This window comes from Nerophis lumbriciformis, linkage group LG04 (assembly GCF_033978685.3).
Source record: "Nerophis lumbriciformis linkage group LG04, RoL_Nlum_v2.1, whole genome shotgun sequence".
NCBI lineage: Eukaryota > Metazoa > Chordata > Actinopteri > Syngnathiformes > Syngnathidae > Nerophis > Nerophis lumbriciformis.
The window spans coordinates 39,742,501-39,763,022 of record NC_084551.2 but is presented as its reverse complement, the minus strand read 5'-3'; the positions used below and the strand labels follow the sequence as shown (position 1 = coordinate 39,763,022).

The 20,522-nt window shown below is 39.5% G+C and overlaps 2 protein-coding genes across 5 annotated transcripts in view; one reads left to right on the top strand and one right to left on the bottom strand.

The window, feature by feature from the left end:
- Window positions 1-5,975, top strand: part of tmem245 (transmembrane protein 245) — a 38,979-nt gene extending 33,004 nt beyond the window's left edge. For all 3 annotated transcript variants that reach the window (XM_061954844.1, XM_061954835.1, XM_061954829.1), the window contains 6 exons: window positions 696-818; window positions 893-1,038; window positions 3,410-3,510; window positions 3,582-3,756; window positions 3,926-4,120; window positions 4,202-5,975. In XM_061954844.1, the coding sequence (XP_061810828.1) occupies window positions 696-818; window positions 893-1,038; window positions 3,410-3,510; window positions 3,582-3,756; window positions 3,926-4,120; window positions 4,202-4,250 (789 nt within the window). In that variant the 3' untranslated portion in view covers window positions 4,251-5,975. The remainder of the gene's footprint in view (window positions 1-695; window positions 819-892; window positions 1,039-3,409; window positions 3,511-3,581; window positions 3,757-3,925; window positions 4,121-4,201) is intronic.
- A 7,115-nt stretch (window positions 5,976-13,090) lies between these two features.
- galnt1 (UDP-N-acetyl-alpha-D-galactosamine:polypeptide N-acetylgalactosaminyltransferase 1) overlaps window positions 13,091-20,522 on the bottom strand; it is a 139,000-nt gene continuing 131,568 nt past the window's right edge. For both annotated transcript variants that reach the window (XM_061954810.1, XM_061954818.2), the window contains exon 14: window positions 13,091-14,341. In XM_061954810.1, coding sequence (XP_061810794.1) covers window positions 14,195-14,341 — 147 coding nt within the window. In that variant the 3' untranslated portion in view covers window positions 13,091-14,194. The remainder of the gene's footprint in view (window positions 14,342-20,522) is intronic.

The following is a 20,522-nucleotide window of genomic DNA, read 5'->3' as shown; positions in this document are numbered from 1 at the left end:
GTATATATGAGGTAGACCACCTCGACTTGGTCATTTATTAAGTAATTGATTAACGTTGAAAAACTTATTGGGGTGTTACCATTTAGTGGTCAATTGTACGGAATATGTACTGTACTGTGCAATCTACTAATACAAGTTTCAATCAATCAATCAATGAATGCCTACTGAGCCTATGGTGCTGTTAAGTTATTGTGGCTCAATTTGCCTTAATTTTTTTTATTTAATGTATTATTATTTAATATATATTATTGTTTTTGTTGCTTAAGAGATATTCCTGGCTCTGAATTTGCTCATTGCTATTTTTATGTTTTTGTGCATTATTTGTTGCTGTCATCATTAAACGAACAGGTTACTCATCAGTTACTCAGTACTTGAGTAGTTTTTTCACAAAATACTTTTTACTTTTAGTCAAGTAAATATTTGGGTGACTGCTCCTTACTTTTACTTGAGTAATACATCTCGAAAGTAACAGTACTTTTACTTGAGTACAATTTCTGGCTACTCTACCCACCTCTGGGCATGGGGGACCCTTCAGGAGTCTTGTGTGTTCTGGACGTAGCTCAGAATTTGGTGCTACGCCCCTGTCTGGTTGTGTCAACAACCGCTTTTGTAGACAAGGCCCATCCACACGAAAGGGGAGTCGCCATTAACATGTCTCCCATGGTAGTTTTACACCTGTTGCTCTTTTCTCTCAGATCGTGGAGTCTCTCTGGGTGGTAATGAGCAGGAACGTAGGCCTCCTTATCTCCACGGCAACCACACTCATCACCGTGTTGTTCCACAGCGGCACTGCTCTGCTCAACTTTGTCCTCAGCCTGGTAAGAAGAAGTCTCCTCCAGTCTTGTGTCTGCAGCTGTTGCATAAAGTCACGTGATGTGCTGCTTTGGTGCAGGTGATCTTCTTGACCACCCTCTTCTACCTGCTGAGCTCCAGCGAAGAGTCCTACAAACCCGTCAAGTGGGTCATCAGCCTGACCCCGCTATCCCAGCCGGGACCTTCGTCCAACATTGTTGGACAGTCTGTGGAGGAGGCCATCAGGTAGATATATACCGTATTTTTCAGAGTATAAGTCGCTCCGGAGTATAAGTCGCACCGGCCGAAAATGCATAATAAAAAAGGAAAAAAAACATTTATAAGTCGCACTGGAGTATAAGTCGCATTTTTGGGGGAAATTTATTTGATAAAACCCAACACCAAGAATAGACATTTGAAAGGCAATTTAAAATAAATAAAGAATAGTGAACAACAGGCTGAATAAGTGTACGTTATATGACGCATAAATAACCAACTGAGAACGTGCCTGGTATGTTAACGTAACATATTATGTTAAGAGTCATTCAAATAACTATAACATATAGAACATGCTGCGATGAGGTGGCGACTTGTCCATGGTGTACACCGCCTTCCGCCCGATTATAGCTGCACCCCCAGCACCCCCCGCGACCCCGAAGGGAATAAGCGGTAGAAAATGGATGGATGGATATAGAACATGCTATACGTTTACCAAACAATCTGTCACTCCTAATCGCTGAATCCCATGAAATCTTATACGTCTAGTCTATTACGTGAATGAGCTAAATAATATTATTTAATATTTTACGGTAATGTGTTAATAATTTCACACATAAGTCGCTCCTGAGTATAAGTCGCACGCCCGGCCAAACTATGAAAAAAACAGCGACTTATAGTCCGAAAAATACGGTAGATCTTATTTATTTTCATCAAAGTAGATAGATGATAACCTGACTCTCGCCAGACCCTTGTAGTTCGCTGAGCTCCACACAACGATCTGGGCTCGAAGGCATTGCAAACTCCTCCCAGATAGCAAAAAATAATGAACCAATCAGGATCGTCGGGCCGGATTTCATAGATGTGACGTAGCGTCGAAACGACTGTTTGATTCAAACAACAATGGCGGCACGCAGCCCTCACTGCATCGCGTGCTGACATTGATTCTGCTATTGCAACTGTTTTGTCGAATCTATCGAATATTAATTCTTTAAAAGATGAACAGCGAACGGTTTTGAAGGCATTTATTGGTGGCAAGGATGTTTTGGCTCTTCTTCCGACCGGGTTTGGATTTCCCAGCGTTGCTCTCATCAGCGTCACGGGTTGATTTGGATGTGAGTGGTTGAAGTAGCACGTCATTCAAGATAACGGACAAGTGGTTTATCCAATCACATACAATGATTTTTTTTACAAGGCCCCGCCTTCTGACATACATCTTCTATTGAGAACTCTCAGATCCTTATGTGGAGCTCAGCGAACTACAAGGATCTGGCGAGAGTCAGGTTAGATAGATGATGCCCATCTACAAACTAACCATCATTCATTGTATATAGCCATATTATTTTTTGTCACTCTTTATAGTTTGAATGTCATTATTGAATATAGACTCACTGACAAACACAATTCTACAGAAGTTTGTTTATTTATACTCATGTCATTTCTATATTATTTTGTAAATCACAGAATATGTCCTACTGTTTTATGTAACCGTTGTAACTACATTCATCTACAATTAGAACAGTTATTTTTTCTGTTTAAGTATTTTGTAATATCTCACATTATTTTCAAAATGTTTAATCTATTCTTGCCCTCAAATGTATTAGTTAATTCCTACACAATAACTGTAATGGATTAGATTGATAGAATGCTTTTCTTGACACCTAAAGTTCTTTACAGTGAGAACTGAGAACCCATCATTCAGCATACAAACAATATTATTACAAATTACATAATTATTTGTGTAGCATGTTGGTTAAGTTTTCCTTTTTATACTTTGTATTTTAATCAATATATATAATATATAAAATGACATAATTATGGTATAGACAAAATCAATAGAAGGACAAGCTGTAGAAAATGGATGGATATACAATCATAGCCAAATAGAAAAAATGTACGTAATTATAATAATGATAACATCAATATCAATTAGGGTATTAATAATATAAAATAATGATACAATTACTGTACATTAAGATTAGGGCTGCAACTAACGATTATTTTGATAGTCAATTAGTCAACGATTATCTTAACGATTAGTCTACTAATCAGATAATAAAGCTCTAATTTTTCCCCATCGACTTCTAATTGCAGCATGTGCTTACAAACAACAAAGATGACTCATTCATTCAACGTCGACTAATCGTTGCAGCCCTAATTAAGATAAATAATATTTACGGTATGTACAAACAATAATCGTTAATTTCATCAATATTTTACATGCTATCATTTTTGAAATGTCACTATTGTTTTTTTTTAAAGGTTTTTAATTGACATTTAACTTGAAAGAACATGTCTACAAAAAAATGGAAAAATACTTGAAATAATTTTGAAAAAATATTATTTTTATGATATTATTACAATGTATTTATCTGTGTGTATATTTGCGTGTGTGTTTTAGAGGTGTGTTTGATGCCTCCTTAAAGATGGCGGGCTTCTACGGGCTGTACACTTGGCTCACCCACACCGTCTTTGGTATCAACATTGTCTTCATTCCTTCAGGTGAGCATTTTCAGGGGAGAGTTTCTCGTGGTTCCTTTCCTGATTCTCCTCCCTCTTGTCTTCCAAAAAAGCTCTGGCCGCCATCCTGGGGGCGGTGCCTTTTTTGGGGACGTACTGGGCGGCCGTGCCCGCCGTGTGCGACCTGTGGTTGTCCCAGGGCGAAGGCGTGAAGGCCGTACTGCTGCTCGTCTGCCACCTGCTGCCCACTTACTTTGTTGACACCGCCATCTACTCTGACATCTCTGGGTGAGTACTGCCCACTTCATTAGGCACACCTGTCTGCATGAGGCAAACAACCACCACGGGTTTCTTAGCTAGTATTTCATTTTCACACTGTGTGTGTGTGTGTGTGTGTGTGTGTGTGTGTGTGTGTGTGTGTGTGTGTGTGTGTGTGTGTGTGTGTGTGTGTGTTCAGTGGTGGTCACCCCTACCTGACAGGGTTGGCGGTGGCGGGCGGAGCCTACTACCTCGGTCTGGAAGGCGCCATGATCGGTCCCATCCTCCTGTGCATCCTAGTGGTGGCGGCCAACATCTACAGCGCAATGCTGATGAGCCCCAACTCTGCGGCGCAGACACCGGTGCAGGGGGCCTGGCCTCAGCAAGGCGTCAGGTTCAATTCCCGCACGGCAACCGCCGCTGTTAAAGATGTCCCACTTTTAAGCATGTTTTTGTTTTTCTTTGTCCTCTTAAGGCTCTTTCCTGATTCCACCCCCTCTGTGCTGAAGAAGAGCAGCGACTGAGAACAAAAGGAGTAAAACATCACCTGATGCAAAAACATCCTCGCTTTGCGGGGTCCAGCAAGATGGCGCCTGAGGAACGCGCCGTCACACACGACTGTTTACCCACAATGCTCGGCTGTATGTCGCTCTGAGCAAGACGCTGCCTGTTGCTGTCAATCAAGAAGATGTAAGTTGACAACATCAAGCCAAATACTGATATTAATACTTTTATAACGCTACAATCACACTGATTGTGTGTGTGGTGTCCTCCACACACACATGCGCACAACACCTACACGTTGAAAGCAAAACTTACCATGGGAATTTTATTTTATTTTTATTTTTTTTCCAAAACACATTTTTCAATTGTTGTAAATGAATGCTGTTAAGACATTTTTAACAACCTTTTTCATTTGTAGATTAACAAAATATCGACATGAATTTTTTCAAAAATGTTGATAAATATATAATGATATAGATGATTTGATAGAAAGAGGTTGGTTGAGCAGCTGGCTAGAAACTTGAGGGTTCCAGGTTTGATCCCCGCTTCCGCCATCCCTGTCACTGCCGTTGTGTCCTCGTGCAAGACACTTTATCCACCTGCTCCCAGTGCCACCCACACTGGTTTAAATGTAGCTTAAAGATTTACCATATTTTTCGGCGTATAAGTTGCTCCGGAGTATAAGTCGCACCGGCTGAAAATGCATAATAAAGAAGGAAAAAAACATATATAAGTCGCACTGGAGTATAAGTCGCATTTTTTGGGGAAATTTATTTGATAAAAGCCAACACCAAGAATAGACATTTGAAAGGCAATTTAAAATAAATAAAGAATAGTGAACAACAGGCTGAATAAGTGTACGTTTTATGACGCATAAATAACCAACTGAGAACGTGCCTTGTATGTTAACGTAACATATTATGGTAAGAGTCATTCAAATAACTATAACATATAGAACATGCTATACGTTTACCAAACAATCTGTCACTCCTAATCGCTAAATCCCATGAAATCTTATACGTCTAGTGTCTTACGTGAATGAGATAAATAATATTATTTGATATTTTTCGGTAATGTGTTAATAATTTCACACATAAGTCGCTCCTGAGTATAAGTCACACTCCCGGCCAAACTATGAAAAAAACTGCGACTTATAGTCCGAAAAATACGGTAGATAATGGGTTTCTCTATGTAAAGCGCTTTGAGTCTGTAGAGAAAAACATTATATAAATATATAATTTACTTCCCTTAAAAAAGGTGCCATTATTGTTACTACACTATTATTAAATACATACAGTATTTTATATTATTACTACAAATATTGGTTCATGTATTGAATCATATGTTAAACTATAACATTTACTTTTTAAAGTACAAATGTTTTGCTCAACCAAGATGATAATATATAATGTACATGTTGATATATTTCAGAATTGTTTTCCCTTTTATAGGCATAATTTAAATTCTGTAAATTTGCAGTGTAATTCTCAACGTTCCCATGGAATGTTTACAGTCATGTGACACTAATAGTGCTGAGTTGACACAGTTTTGCTTCACCAGGCTCGGTTGCCATGATTACATCGTTTCCATTTTTTTTTAAAGAAGCAGTAAGGAACTTTGTGTGAGTGACATTCATTACAGGTCAAGTGTTAAAATGTCTGTTTTTGTCATGTTTTGTTATTGTTACTGCTGCTGTTATTTCCAAATGACTGATGCACTGATTATTAAACACCATTGTAATAATATCATGATACTTTGTGTTCATCATATTTGTCATCACTTTCCTAAAGTAAAACATTTTAAAACCTTATGGAACTATTTCTACAATAGATTAAATGTTTAATAATGATTTACATATAAAAATAATATGAATACACACAATCCAAGTTATTGTGTGTTTCATTTAAAATATAAACGGTCAAAATTATTAATGAAGAGGTTTTTTTTAATGTAATAATTTTATGATTAATAGGAATAATCAAATGTATATTTTGTATATTAAAAAAACTAAATCATTTAATATAAATGGAAAAAATACATTTTCATATTTGATTAATACTTTAAAAATATCTAATAAAATAATATATTGATAAAGTATTAAAGTATTCACATATTTAATGCTCAATTTACAAATATTTTATAACATTTAGGAATATAAAAATTATAAACATAAGTAACAAATAAAATCTGACCTAAATTCTAAAATTAATAGTTTTATTTCTACAATAGTTAATCAGTAATTGTCATTTGTTCCATATTTTTGGTATACAAGAAACGTTCTATTATAGTTGCTTACATTTTTTCCATGCGAGTTGTTTTTATTTCAAGTGCAATGAATGAAGTGAAACGTTAGCAGTGAGAAAGTGTAGAAGTTAAAAATATACAACAGTAGGGTAAAAATATATAACATCAATAATGCAAATATCTAACAATACATAATAGAGTGTACGGAACCAAAGATCATTAAATATTTACAATGTGGGTGCAAAAACAATGTCTGGAATTTCCTGCGGTGAATTATTAATCAAATCTAGTTGGAAATCTTTTGTGGAGCCTCAGAAAAGATGTCCAAGTTGTTCATAGTACAGTCATAAAATATTTACAATATTCTCTGTTAAGAAGAAAGCAACACAATTATTATTTTTAAGACATTTTAATCTAAATGTTGCAAATGTATTTTTTTTTCTGAGGTTGTCTTTTTATTAAGTGGTATATTTTTGGTGATCTTCTTAAAAAATATTTTTGAAAGACCACACATTTTATAATTATATTACCCAATCAACAAAATTGTACGAAATATATTTTAAAAATATGAAACAAACAATGTTTACATTTGGATTTATGTCTGGAAAGGGGTAACATTTAGGTTTTTTGTAGTTGTGTTTGAGTGGAGGTTACACCGAACCATTGTGACATAATTCATAACCATACATTTAAGGCTGTTACAAACATAATAACAATGTACATATAACAATAACAATGTAAACCTGAAGAGTTGTATTATCTGTTAAAGGGCACACACACAAATACACAAAACCAGTTTTGATCTTTATGTGTGGTGTGTTCCAATAATGTTAATATACGCACACGCACACCACAGATCTTGACCCCAGTCTCCAATCTGGAAATCTCGTGTGATAAAATGTGATTGAACAAAAACAGAAAATAAACAAAAGAAACAACCAACATAGCAACAACCGGAACACAAAAACACGAAAAATGACAAGAGGAGTCCCTGGGACACTTTTTGAAACTCCAGAAGTAAAAAGGTACGAATTGTGGGACAGAGTTAAAACAAACTTTATTATCTACTGAGCTAATCTACAAAACCAGTGAAGTTGGCACGTTTTGTAAATAGTGAATAAAAACAGAATACAATGATTTGCAAATCCTTTTCAACTTATATTCAATTGAATAGACTGCAAAGACAAGATATTTAATGTTCAAACTGGTAAACTTTTTTTTTGCAAATATTAGCTCATTTGGAATTCAATGCCTGCAACATGTTTAAGAAAAAGCTGGCACAAGTGGCAAAAATGACTGAGAAAGTTGAGGAATGCTCATCAAACACTTCCCACAGGTGAACAGGCTAATTGGGAACAGGTGGGTGCCATGATTGGGTATAAAAGTAGATTCCATGAAATGCTGAGTCATTCACAAACAAGGATGGGGCGAGGGTCACCACTTTGTCAACAAATGCGCGAGCAAATTGTCGAGCAGCTCAAGAACAACATTTCTCAACGAGCTATTGCAAGGAATTTAGGGATTTTACCATCTACGGTCCGTAATATCAAAAGGTTCAGAGAATCTGGAGAAATCAAAAAGCGGCAATGCTCGTGACCATCGATCCCTGCATCAAATACATACATCAGTGTGTAAAGGATATCACCACATGGGCTCAGGAACACTTCAGAAAACCACTGTCAGTATCTACAGTTTGTCGCTACATCTGTAAATGCAAGTTAAAACTACTATGCAAAGTGAAAGCCATTTATCAACAACACCCAGAAACGCCGCCCGCTTCGCTGGGCCCGAGCTCATCTAAGATGGACTGATACAAAGTGGACAAGTGCTCTGTGGTCTGACGAGTCCATATTTCAAATTGTTTTTGGGAACTGTGGACGTCGTGTCCTCCGGACCAAAGAGGAAAAGAACCATCCGGATTGTTATAGGCGCAAAGTTGAAAAGCCAGCATCTGTGATGGTATGGGGGTGTATTAGTGCCCAAGACATGGGTAACTTACACATCTGTGAAGGCGCCATTAATGCTGAAAGGTACATACAGGTTTCGGAGCAACATATGTTGCCATCCAAGCAACGTTACTATGGACGCCCCTGCTTATTTCAGCAAGACAATGCCAAGCCACGTGTTACATCAACGTGGCTTCATAGTAAAAGAGTGCGGGTACTAGACTGGCCTGCCTGTAGTCCAGACCTGTCTCTCATTGAAAATGTGTGGCGCATTATGAAGCCTAAAATACCACAACGGAGACCCCCGGACTGTTGAACAACTAAAGCTGTACATCAAGCAAGAATGGGAAAGAATTCCACCTGAGAAGCTTCAAAAATGTGTCTCCTCAGTTCCCAAACGTTTACTGAGTGTTGTTAAAAGGAAAGGCCATGCAACACAGTGGTAAAAATGCCCCTGTGCCAACTTTTTTGCAATGTGTTGCTGCCATTAAATTCTAAGTTAATGATTATTTGCAACAAAAAAAATGTGTTTCTCAATTTGAACATTAAATATCTTGTCTTTGCAGTCAATTCAATTGAATATAAGTTGAAAATAATTTGCAAGTCATGATGTTGTCTGTTTATCTGTGTTGGCCCTGCGATGAGGTGGCGACTTGTCCAGGGTGTACCCCGCCTTCCGCCCGATTGTAGCTGAGATAGGCTCCAGCGCCCCCCGCGACCCCAAAGGGAATAAGCGGTAGAAAATGGATGGATGGATGGATGAATTCTGTTTTTTATTTAGATTTATACAACGTGCCAACTTCACTGGCTTTGGGTTTTATACGAGAGGTGAGTTGTTCTCTAGTCAAGCTAACTGTTATTAGCCACATGTTGAACACGTTTAGTATTCAATAAACAAATTCACTTCCTACACACCTCAGACCACAGAACAATCTTCTTATAGGACGCAAGAAAGATAATCTGTCGTTGGAATGCACCCCGATCATCTGCGCATGTGTATGACTCCAGAGACTGTACTGGCTATTGTAATGCTATATTTAATTAAATATACATCTTTCACACTACATGTTATTTGATGAACTAAAGTAGGATTTATTAGGTTATAGTTTTGTGTGAAGATGTCAAAATTCAAGCGCAGCAAGGCACGCCCCCTTTCTCTCAGGTCTTCATTGACTTCCAGTCAAAATTCACATTGAGTTTAAGATTTTAGTCCTGACTTGGATGGTATTGTGGAGGGGGCGTGGCCTGCGGGCCTGCCGCGGAACGGGGTGTGCCAGGACCGGCCTCGAAGACAGCGACAGGTGAGTGGATGGCCCAGGTGGGCCTTGTTATCTAATCACCTGTCGCCTTTATTAGCAGCAGCCGGATTGAGACACGTGGTTGGAGCTGGAGAGAGAGCGAGACACCAACTGAGAAAAACATTTTTCTGGGAAGCAGAACACTCGCACCTTGTGAGGAAAAATAAAACAGTGTTGCAACCCTGATCCGGGCTCTTGTGGCAATGTTTGGTGGTCCGAGGAACCCACTGGAGGGTAACCTCCACAGGTGTGTATTGCTGATTTGTTGTGCCCCTTCACTTCTGGCCAGGGTCTTCTAAAGACCCCTAAAACTAATTGTAAAACCCTGGGAGACCTGGCATTCCAGGCTGTAGCCCCCAGACCCTGGAAGGACGTGCACCAGTTCCTTTGTGAGCTTGACTGTGTTGACTCTTTAAACATTTGAAGATTTTGTTTCTCAGAAAAGCTTTTGGTTAATGGATTAGTATTATCCTTTTTATGACTCTGTCCCTTTTGTTTTAATGTCATTGTTTAACTTCACGTATTTCTGTGCAGCACTTTGTGATATTTAGCTGTGAAAAAGGCTTCATCAATAAAATAGCATCAAATTCTTCTGGACCGCCATGCCACTGCCTCATACGCACACACTTTGCTATGTTTACATGCGCTCAAATAATTATTGCATTAAACTAGCTTTTTACACAAACCCTCATTATATGTTTTTGAATGATTTAATCCTATAACTTGTCATTATTGACATAAATATGATTATAAATCTGTCAAGAGTGTAGAGGTGAGCTGATACTCATTACTGCACAGAATTGTCATCAGTGAATTCTAATAAGACATCATTGTTTTAGTATACAGTAGGAAGGGGATTCAAATGGCCCAAATTTGTCCGGGTTTACCTGACACATGAAATGTGACGAATTTGAGGCGTGCACTATCCACTTTAGCCGCCAGAATGCAGTAGAGTTTTGAATATTGTAAAATGCATTTTGTGGCAATTCCAACTTTGACCACAGCATCAGTTGCTATGTAGAGTGGTGCTTTCCATCATTTTCAGTAGACTGCATTGCAAAATGATTACTCCTACCTACTCCCTCTTCCCTTTACGTGAGACCCCCCCCCCAGAAATGGGGTCATATGATTCTCTTCCCTGCTGTATTAGTGCATCTCATGGGAATTAGGTCTCCTACTGTCTTTAAAAACTAGCGATGGCTCTGTTTCTAACTTTAATCTAGGGTCACTGAACTCACCACAGCTATGTGCAAGATGCAAAAGTTAAACTTTAACATAACTTTCTCTTCAAAAATATATATTTGTATCTGTCTTTTATCACTTTATCCTCGTTCCAAAATGTTGGTGCTGTGTGTAAATTCTTCAAGCTTTGATGGTTTTATGACGTCTGTGTCGAGTGAAGCCTTCAAAGCAAAGGTTGCTGCTAGGGATGTTTGATAATATCGGACTGCCGATATAATCGGCTGATAAATGCTTTAAAATGTAATATCGGAAATTATCGGTATCGGTTTCAAAAAAGTAAAATGTATGACTTTTTGAAACGCCGCGTAGGGAGAGGTACAGTGCACTAATAAACCTTAAAGGCACTGCCTTTGCGTGCCGGCCCAGTCACATAATATCTACGGCTTTTCACACACACAAGTGAATGCAAAGCATACTTGGTCAACAGCCATACAGGTCACACTGAGGGTGGCCGTATAAACAACTTTAACACTGTTACAAATATGCGCCACACTGTGAACCCACACCAAACAAGAATGACAAACACATTTCGGGAGAACATCCGCACCGTAACACAACATAAACACAACAGAACAATTACCCAGAACCCCTTGCAGCACTAACTCTTCCGGGACGCTACAATATACAACCCCCGCTAACCCCTACCCCCAACCCCGCCCACCTCAACCTCTTCATGCTCTCTCAGGGAGCGCATGTCCCAAATTCCAAGCTGCTGTTTTGAGGCATGTTAAAAAAAAAAATAATGCACTTTGTGACTTCAATAATAAATATGGCAGTGCCATGTTGACATTTTTTTCCATAATTTGAGTTGATTAATTTTGGAAAACCTTGTTACATTGTTTAATGCATCCAGCGGGGCATCACATCAAAATTAGGCATAATAATGTGTTAATTCCACGACTGTATATATCGGTATCAGTTGATATTGGTATCGGTAATAAAGAGTTGGACAATATCATATATCGGTAAAAAAGCCATTATTGGACATCTCTAGTTGCTGCTATCCAGGTTGGACAAACGATTTCATATTTTCGATAAAGTGTGTTGAACATAGTCTTGGACATTCCTAATTTGATTCAATTAAGCAACCTTATTGAACTTTCACGACTATATTCATTTTATAACATTTAAATTGTAGGGGGAAAAAAATCTAACTTTACAACCGCTTGTACACATTTCCCCTACACTTCGACACCCCTGGTACAAGCGCTTTCAGTTCCCCACAAAAAAAAATCCTTCATTTGTTTGTCCTGTGAAACTTGTATATTGTATATTAAATAACAATATACAAAACTATTTAGTAAAGATGTCCGATAATTTCGGCCTGCCGATATTATCGGCCGATAAATGCTTTAAATTATCGGTATCGTGTTTTTTTTTTTTAATTAAACAAATAACAGGAGTTAGAAACATTCTGGTCACAGGCCGATATCATCGGACATCTCTAGCATCGTTTTTTAAATTTTTTTTATTAAATCAACATAAAAAACACAAGATATACTTACAATTAGTGCACCGGCCCAAAAAACCTCCCTCCCCCATTTACACAAAAGGGTTGTTTCTTTCTGTTATTAATATTCTGGTTCCTACATTATATATCAATATATATCAATACAGTCTGCAAGTGATACAGTCCGTAAGCACACATGATTGTGCGTGCTGCTGGTCCACTAATAGTACTAACCTTTAACAGTTAATTTTACTCATTTTCATTAATTACTAGTTTCTATGTAACTGTTTTTATATTGTTTTACTTTCTTTTTTATTCAAGAAAATGTTATTTATTTATCTTATTGTATTAATATTTTAAAATAGGACCTTATCTTCACCATACCTGGTTGTCCAAATTAGGCATAATAATGTGTTAATTCCACGACTGTATATATCAGTATTGGTTGATATCGGTATCGGTAATTAAAGAGTTGGACAAGCTCGGATATCGGCAAAAAGCCATTATCGGACATCCCTACTATTTAGGGTAACGATTGTGAAAGATTCATTTCATGGATTCATACACATGCGCAGATGCATGACTTTAAGCGACAACCAATTATGTTTGTGTGTTCTCCATTTTGCATTCTTGCTAAGTAAAGTGAATGTCTGTTAAAAAAAACAACAAGACAAGAAGTGTGCAAACAAAAGAAGAGATTGTTTATGTTTTCCTTGTCAGGTTGTGTAAATGCCTTCACTTTTATTTTCTACATTTGATGTTAATTGTCAGAGTGGACACGCCGACACAATCCAAACACCACAACTTGCACACTCTGCCAAGATGATGTAAACACATTACGTCATGATACGTAAAAACAAACAAAAAAAAACATGATGGATGTTTAGCGCCTTATGAGATATGAGCGGAGTGAAATATGACGTCAGCTGACAAGGTCAGATATGTCCTAAAAGACGCAAACAAGTCTTTTTTTTTCTTTCTTTTTTTTACCCTCCTTCAGTCCCTGAATGCCTCACTCACGCCCTCCGTGGTGCGTTCAAAAGCAGCTTTGTTTAAAAAAAAAAAATGAACCAAAAACATTTGGAAGTTGACAAACTGCTCAACTGATGCTACAACGCTCACGTGACTCAACAGTATGGAAGAAGCTTGATTGCGCGCGCACACACTCCACCCTGGAGTGTTACTTGACCGGAAGAGCATCTGGTCCAGTGGAGTCACGTGACTAGGCAGTGATATCACAAAAAATGGTCCTCGTTTTGTTGGCGTGTCTGTTTTTTTTTTTTTTAAGATAAACTCTGCTTCTTTTCGACCATTTTGAATCGTCAGTCTGTCGGGTACAATGACACGGAGTGGACACCAGAGGGAGACATACACTTTAGCAAGGAGAGGACACGTAAGAGTTCATTTTCACAACGAAATTAAATTAAAAAAAAAGCAAACATTCATGTCACACACAAATTAAGTGCACACATTCTGAGAAGAGGCGGTCAGTAAACGTTACAAGATGACGATGACGATGTTCTCACACTAAATCACTCGCTGAATGTCCGAAAAAGAAAAGAGAAAGATCCAGCGTCTTCTGAGCGGGAGTCTTTTCCTCTCCAACCAACGCTCCTCCTCCCCGTGACAAAAGGCAGGGAGTCATACCAGCACAGGTGTCCTCCCCGTCCTCACCTCACGGGACGGCCCCCGCGCCCTTTTTGGCTCCCGGTCGCTGCATGTGTGTGTGAGAGCATGTGTGTGTCCGTGGGTCAGGGGATGGGGGGGGTCATCATCCTGTGTGCTTAGAAGACCTCAGGTAGCGTGACGTTCCTGAGCAGCCACTGCTGCGAGCGTGTGTGCGTGCAGTCTCTGACGCTGGGGACCTGACTGTCCTCCTCGCTGGCTTTGTCCAAACACTGATTGCTGTTGACGTGCACCAGACTCAGCTTCTGCAGCACAAACACGTTCAACAGGTCAAAACACTCGCTTCCACGTACGCAATCTTTCATACAAACCCCGTTTCCATTTGAGTTGGGAAATTGTGTTAGATGTAAATATAAACGGAATACAATTATTTGCAAATCCTTTTCAACCCATATTCAGTTGAATATGCTACAAAGACAACATATTTGATGTTCAATCTGATAAACATTTTTTTGTTGTTGCAAATAATCATTAACTTTAGAATTTGATGCCAGCAACACGTGACAAAGAAGTTGGGAAAGGTGGCAATAAATACTGATAAAGTTGAGGAATGCTCATCAAACACTTATTTGGAACATCCCACAGGTGAACAGGCAAATTGGGAACAGGTGGGTGCCATGATTGGGTATAAAAGTAGATTCCTTGAAATGCTCAGTCATTCACAAACAAGGATGGGGCCAGGGTCACCACTTTGTCAACAAATGCGTGAGCAAATTGTTGAACAGTTTAAGAAAAACCTTTCTCAACCAGCTATTGCAAGGAATTTAGGGATTTCACCATCTACGGTCCGTAATATCATCAAAGGGTTCAGAGAATCTGGAGAAATCACTGCACGTAAGCAGCTTTGCCCGTGACCTTCGATCTCTCAGGCTGTACTGCATCAACAAGCGACATCAGTGTGTGAAGGATATCACCACATGGGCTCAGGAACACTTCAGAAACCCACTGTCAGTAACTACAGTTGGTCGCTACATCTGTAAGTGCAAGTTAAAACTCTCCTATGCAAAGCGAAAACCGTTTATCAACAACACCCAGAAACGCCGTCGGCTTCACTGGGCCTGAGCTCATCTAAGATGGACTGATACAAAGTGGAAAAGTGTTCTGTGGTCTGACGAGTCCACATTTCAAATTGTTTTTGGAAACTGTGGACGTCGTGTCCTCCGGACCAAAGAGGAAAAGAACTATCCGGATTGTTATTGGCGCAAAGTTGAAAAGCCAGCATCTGTGATGGTATGGGGGTGTATTAGTGCCCAAGACATGGGTAACTTACACATCTGTGAAGGCGCCATTAATGCTGAAAGGTACATACAGGTTTTGGAGCAACATATGTTGCCATCCAAGCAACGTAACCATGGGCGGCCCTGCTTATTTCAGCAAGACAATGCCAAGCCACGTGTTACATCAACGTGGCTTCATAGTAAAAGAGTGCGGGTACTAGACTGGCCTGCCTGTAGTCCAAACCTGTCTCCCATTGAAAATGTGTGGCGCATTATGAAGCCTAAAATACCACAACGGAGACCCCCGGACTGTTGAACAACTTAAGCTGTACATCAAGCAAGAATGGGAAATAATTCCACCTGAGAAGCTTAAAAAATGTGTCTCCTCAGTTCCCAAACGTTTACTGAGTGTTGTTGAAAGGAAAGGCCATGTAACACAGTGGTGAACATGCCCTTTCCCAACTACTGTACTTTGGCACGTGTTGCAGCCATGAAATTCTAAGTTAATTATCATTTGCAAAAAAAAAATAAAGTTTATGAGTTTGAACATCAAATATCTTGTCTTTGTAGTGCATTCAACTGAATATGGGTTGAAAAGGATTTGCAAATCATTGTATTCCATTTATATTTACATCTAACACCATTTCCCAACTCATATGGAAACGGGGTTTGTACTTTGTCAACTGGACATTTCCAAGCTGAATGCTTCCATCCGATACTAGAATCAAATTGGTCTGATATCAGCAAACAAATACATATCGGATAATATCGACTTGTATTTAAAATCTCTAATACAAGCGGTGTTTGATTTTGTAAGTGGGGCTAGCTTATTTTTACACTTGTGTGACTTCAAATAATATCTTCTCATATTGGTATAGCTTTTTAAAATGTATATGTGAATTTACTAAGGGTACTGAAAATAATGTAATCACATCCAAATAGTGATTCTTATCTATTTCGGTTCATAATTAGGGTTAAAATCTTTTTTTTTTTAAGACAACATTTTTAGTTATGCATTTTTTATGTTTATTTTATCAAAAAAATACATTATTAATCCAAACATTTTAAGAATCAATTTTCAAAAGGACATCTTTTAAACATTTGCTGCACGTCTACGTCATATCTGCTGGCCCCACTATGGACTGGACTCTCACTATTATGTTGGATCCACTATGGGCTGGACTTTCACAATATTATGTCAGACCAACTCGACATCCATTGCTTTCGGTCTCCCCTAGAGGGGGGGGGTGTTCTCCAAGGTTTCTCATAGTCATTCACATTGACGTCCCACTGGGGTGAGTTTTTCCTTGCCTTATGTGGGCTCTGTACCTATGATGTCGTTGTGGCTTGTGCAGCCCTTTGAGACACTTGTGATTTAGGGCTATATAAATAAACATTGATTGATTGATTGATATGTCTTTTGTATATTTTGTAACCTGTTTTTTTCGTTTGTTTTATAAAGGTTTTATTATCATGGATGGGCATTTCTGTGCCAAATAACATATTGCAAGAATCAAAAATCGTGTTGAATCAAATCAGATTCTGAATGGAATCGTCACACCAAGAATGGAATTATGACTTGTAGGATTCTCATCCTTACTGTTGATAGTAGAACTGTATCAGTATAATAGATATTGGTAATAATGCCAGTATCAAGTAACCTGACTCTCGCCAGATCCTTGTAGTTCGCTGAGCTCCACAAAAGGATCTGGGCTTGAGGGCATTGCAAACTCCTCCCAGATAGCAAAAAATAATGAACCAATCAGGATCGCCGGGCGGGATTTCCTAGATGTGACGTAGCGTCGAAGCGACTGTTTGATTCAAACAACAATGGCGGCACGCAGCGAGGAGTCGTGTGCTGACATTGATTCTGCTATTGCAACTGTTTTGTCGAATCTATCAAATATTAATTATTTAAAAGATGAACGGAGAACTTTTCGCTCTGTCGTTATCCAATATGTCGGCTGTTCTGTTTTGGATTTCCCAGCGTCGCTCTCATCAGCGTCACGGGTTGATTTGGATGTGAGTGGTTGAAGTAGCACGTCATTCAAGATAACGGACTAGTGGTTTATCCAATCACATACAATTATTTTTTTACAAAGCCCCGCCTTCTTAAATACATCTCCTACGGAGAAGTCCCAGATCCTTATGGGTAGCTCAGCAAACTACAAGGATCTGGCGAGAGTCAGGTTAAGTATCAAGCATCTGAGCTAGACATGTGCAAATATTATTTATTTAAAGTTTCTTTGATGCCACAGTTTGGCTTTAAAACAGATGCTTTCTTTGTTTTCCATCCATCCATTTTCTACCACTTTTCCCTTTTGGGGTCGCGAAGGGTGCTGGAGCCTATCTCAGCTGCATTCGGGCGAAAGGCGGGGTACACCCTGGACCACATGCCACCTCATCACAGGGTCAACACAGATAGACAGACAACATTCACACTCACATTCACACACTAGGGCCAATTTAGTGTTGCCAATCAACCTATCCCCACGGGGAGAACATGCAAACTCCACACAGAAAGATCCCGAGCCCGGGATTGAACCCATGATTCATATATATATATATATATATATATATATATATATATATATATATATATGCATATATATATATGTATATATATATTAATATGTGTATATATATATATATGTGTGTATCTATATATATATATATATATATATATATATATATATATATATATATATATATATATATATATATGTATATATATATATATGAATCATGGGTTCAATCCCGGGCTCGGGATCTTTCTGTGTGGAGTTTGCATGTTCTCCCCGTGACTGCGTGGGTTCCCTCCGGGTACTCCGGCTTCCTCCCACTTCCAAAGACATGCACCTGGGGATAAGTTGATTGGCAACACTAAAATTGGCCCTAGTGTGTGGATGTGAGTGTGAATGTTGTCTGTCTATCTGTGTTGGCCCTGCGATGAGGTGGCGACTTGTCCAGGGTGTACCCCGCCTTCCGCCCGATTGTAGCTGAGATAGGCTCCAGCGCCCCCCACGACCCCAAAGGGAATAAGCGGTAGAAAATGGATGGATGGATGTATATATATATGCATATATATATATATACATATATATATATATATATATGCATATATACATATATATATATATATATATATATATATATATATATATATATATATATATATATATATATATATGTGCATATATATACATATATATATGCATATATATATACACATACATATGCATATATATATATATATATACATATATATCCACAAATATATATATATATATACACACACACATATATATACTGTATATGCAAATATATATATATATATATATATATATTCATTCATTCATTGGCGATCACTCGACGCGAGTATGATAGTCCTCCTGTTGGTGAGTCTAGTCATCTGTGGGTCCTCAGGTGGCTGTGGAGGCCAATCCGTGATCCACAGACTCTATTGCAGTGGGGGCATATGTGCGTGATTGTCGTGGTAGTAGTGGTGGTTGTGGTGGTGGTCTGAGGAGCTGTTTTGGTAGTGGATCTCTCCTTTCTTTGTTGCCTCTTGGTTTCCGCGGCACGGTGGAGGTCCTTTTCTAACCGTGCTGTGCCTTCATGGACCATCCTGCTCCACAAAACCCTCTGGTGGGCAGTCTCCTCCCAGGTGTTGAGGTTGAAGCAGCATTTCCTCAGATGGATTTTGAGGTTATCTTTATACCGCTTCTTCTGCCCCCCTTGGGTGCGTTGTCCTTCCGTCAGTTGTCCGTACAACATCTGTTTTGGAAGGCGACTGTCTGGCATGCGAATTACATGGCCTGTCCATCGCAGCTGGTGCCGACTGACAGTTGTAGTTATACTGGGCATGTTAGCTTCCTTCAGAACACTAATGTTGGTACGCCTATCTTCCCAGCTGATCCTGAGGATCTTGCGGAGACATCGCTGGTGGTACTGCTCCAGAGCCTTCAGGTGTCTGCTGTAGGTGGTCCAACTATCAGCCCCATAGAGCAGAGTGGGCAGAACTACAGCTTGATATACAAGAAGCTTGATGTTGGTCTGGATGACCCGATTCTCAAAAACTATTTTCTTGAGCTTAGCAAAAGCTGCGCTGGCACAACCAATGCGGTGGTGGATCTCGGCATCGATGACAGCTCTCTTTGAAAGAAGACTGCCAAGATAAGCGAAATACTCCACGTTTTCCAAGATGTTGTTGTCCACATAAATTGTGGGGGGTTGGGAGGGTGTGTCAGGGGCCGGTTGGTACAGGATCTGAGTCTTCTTTATGTTGATGTCAAGTCCCAGGAGTCGGTACGCTCTGGCAAAAGCATCCATGATGTTCTGAAGGTCCAACTCAGAATGAGCAACTAGAGCATTGTCATCTGCGTACTGAAGCTCTGTAATGGAGGATATAAGCACCTTGCTTTTTGCCCTTAACCTCCTCAGGTTGAAGAGCCCGCCGTCTGTCCGGTATATGAACTGGACTCCCTCAGGCAGGTTTTGACTGGTGAGGTGAAGTATGGCTGAGATGTAGTTAGCAAACAGGGTTGGTGCGATGATGCAGCCCTGCTTGACACCAGTGTCAACTTTGAAGGGAGCCGTTTCAGAGCCGCCATTTCCAACTACCACTGCGGTCATGTCGTCATGCAACAGACGCAAGACCTTCAAATACTTGTCTGGGCATCCGATCTTGGAGAGGGCACCCCAGAGGGCAGTTCTGTTCACAGAATCAAAGGCCTTTGTAAGGTCAATGAAAGCCATGTATAGTGGCAGGTGTTGTTCCCGACATTTCTCTTGCAGTTGACGAACTGCAAAAATCATGTCCGATGTTCCCCTAGCTGGACGAAAGCCACACTGGGACTCTGGGAGGATCTCTTCTGACAGCGGCAATAACCGGTTTGCCAAAATACGGGCCAGTATTTTTCCTGTTGTGGACAGGAGAGAGATGCCTCTGTAGTTGCCACAGTCCGCCTTATCTCCCTTCTTGAAGATGGTGACAATCAGGGCGTCCCTGAGTTCGGCTGGGATTTCCTCCTTATCCCAGATTTTACCAATGAGGCTATGGATGTGGCAAAGGAGTTTTGGTCCGCCTTGCTTTAATATTTCTGCTGGTATCCCATCTGGTCCGGAAGCCTTGTTGTTACCCAGTTTTCTGATGGCATCCTGGACCTCATTTTCGGTGGGAGGATCACCCAAATGCTCCATTATGGGT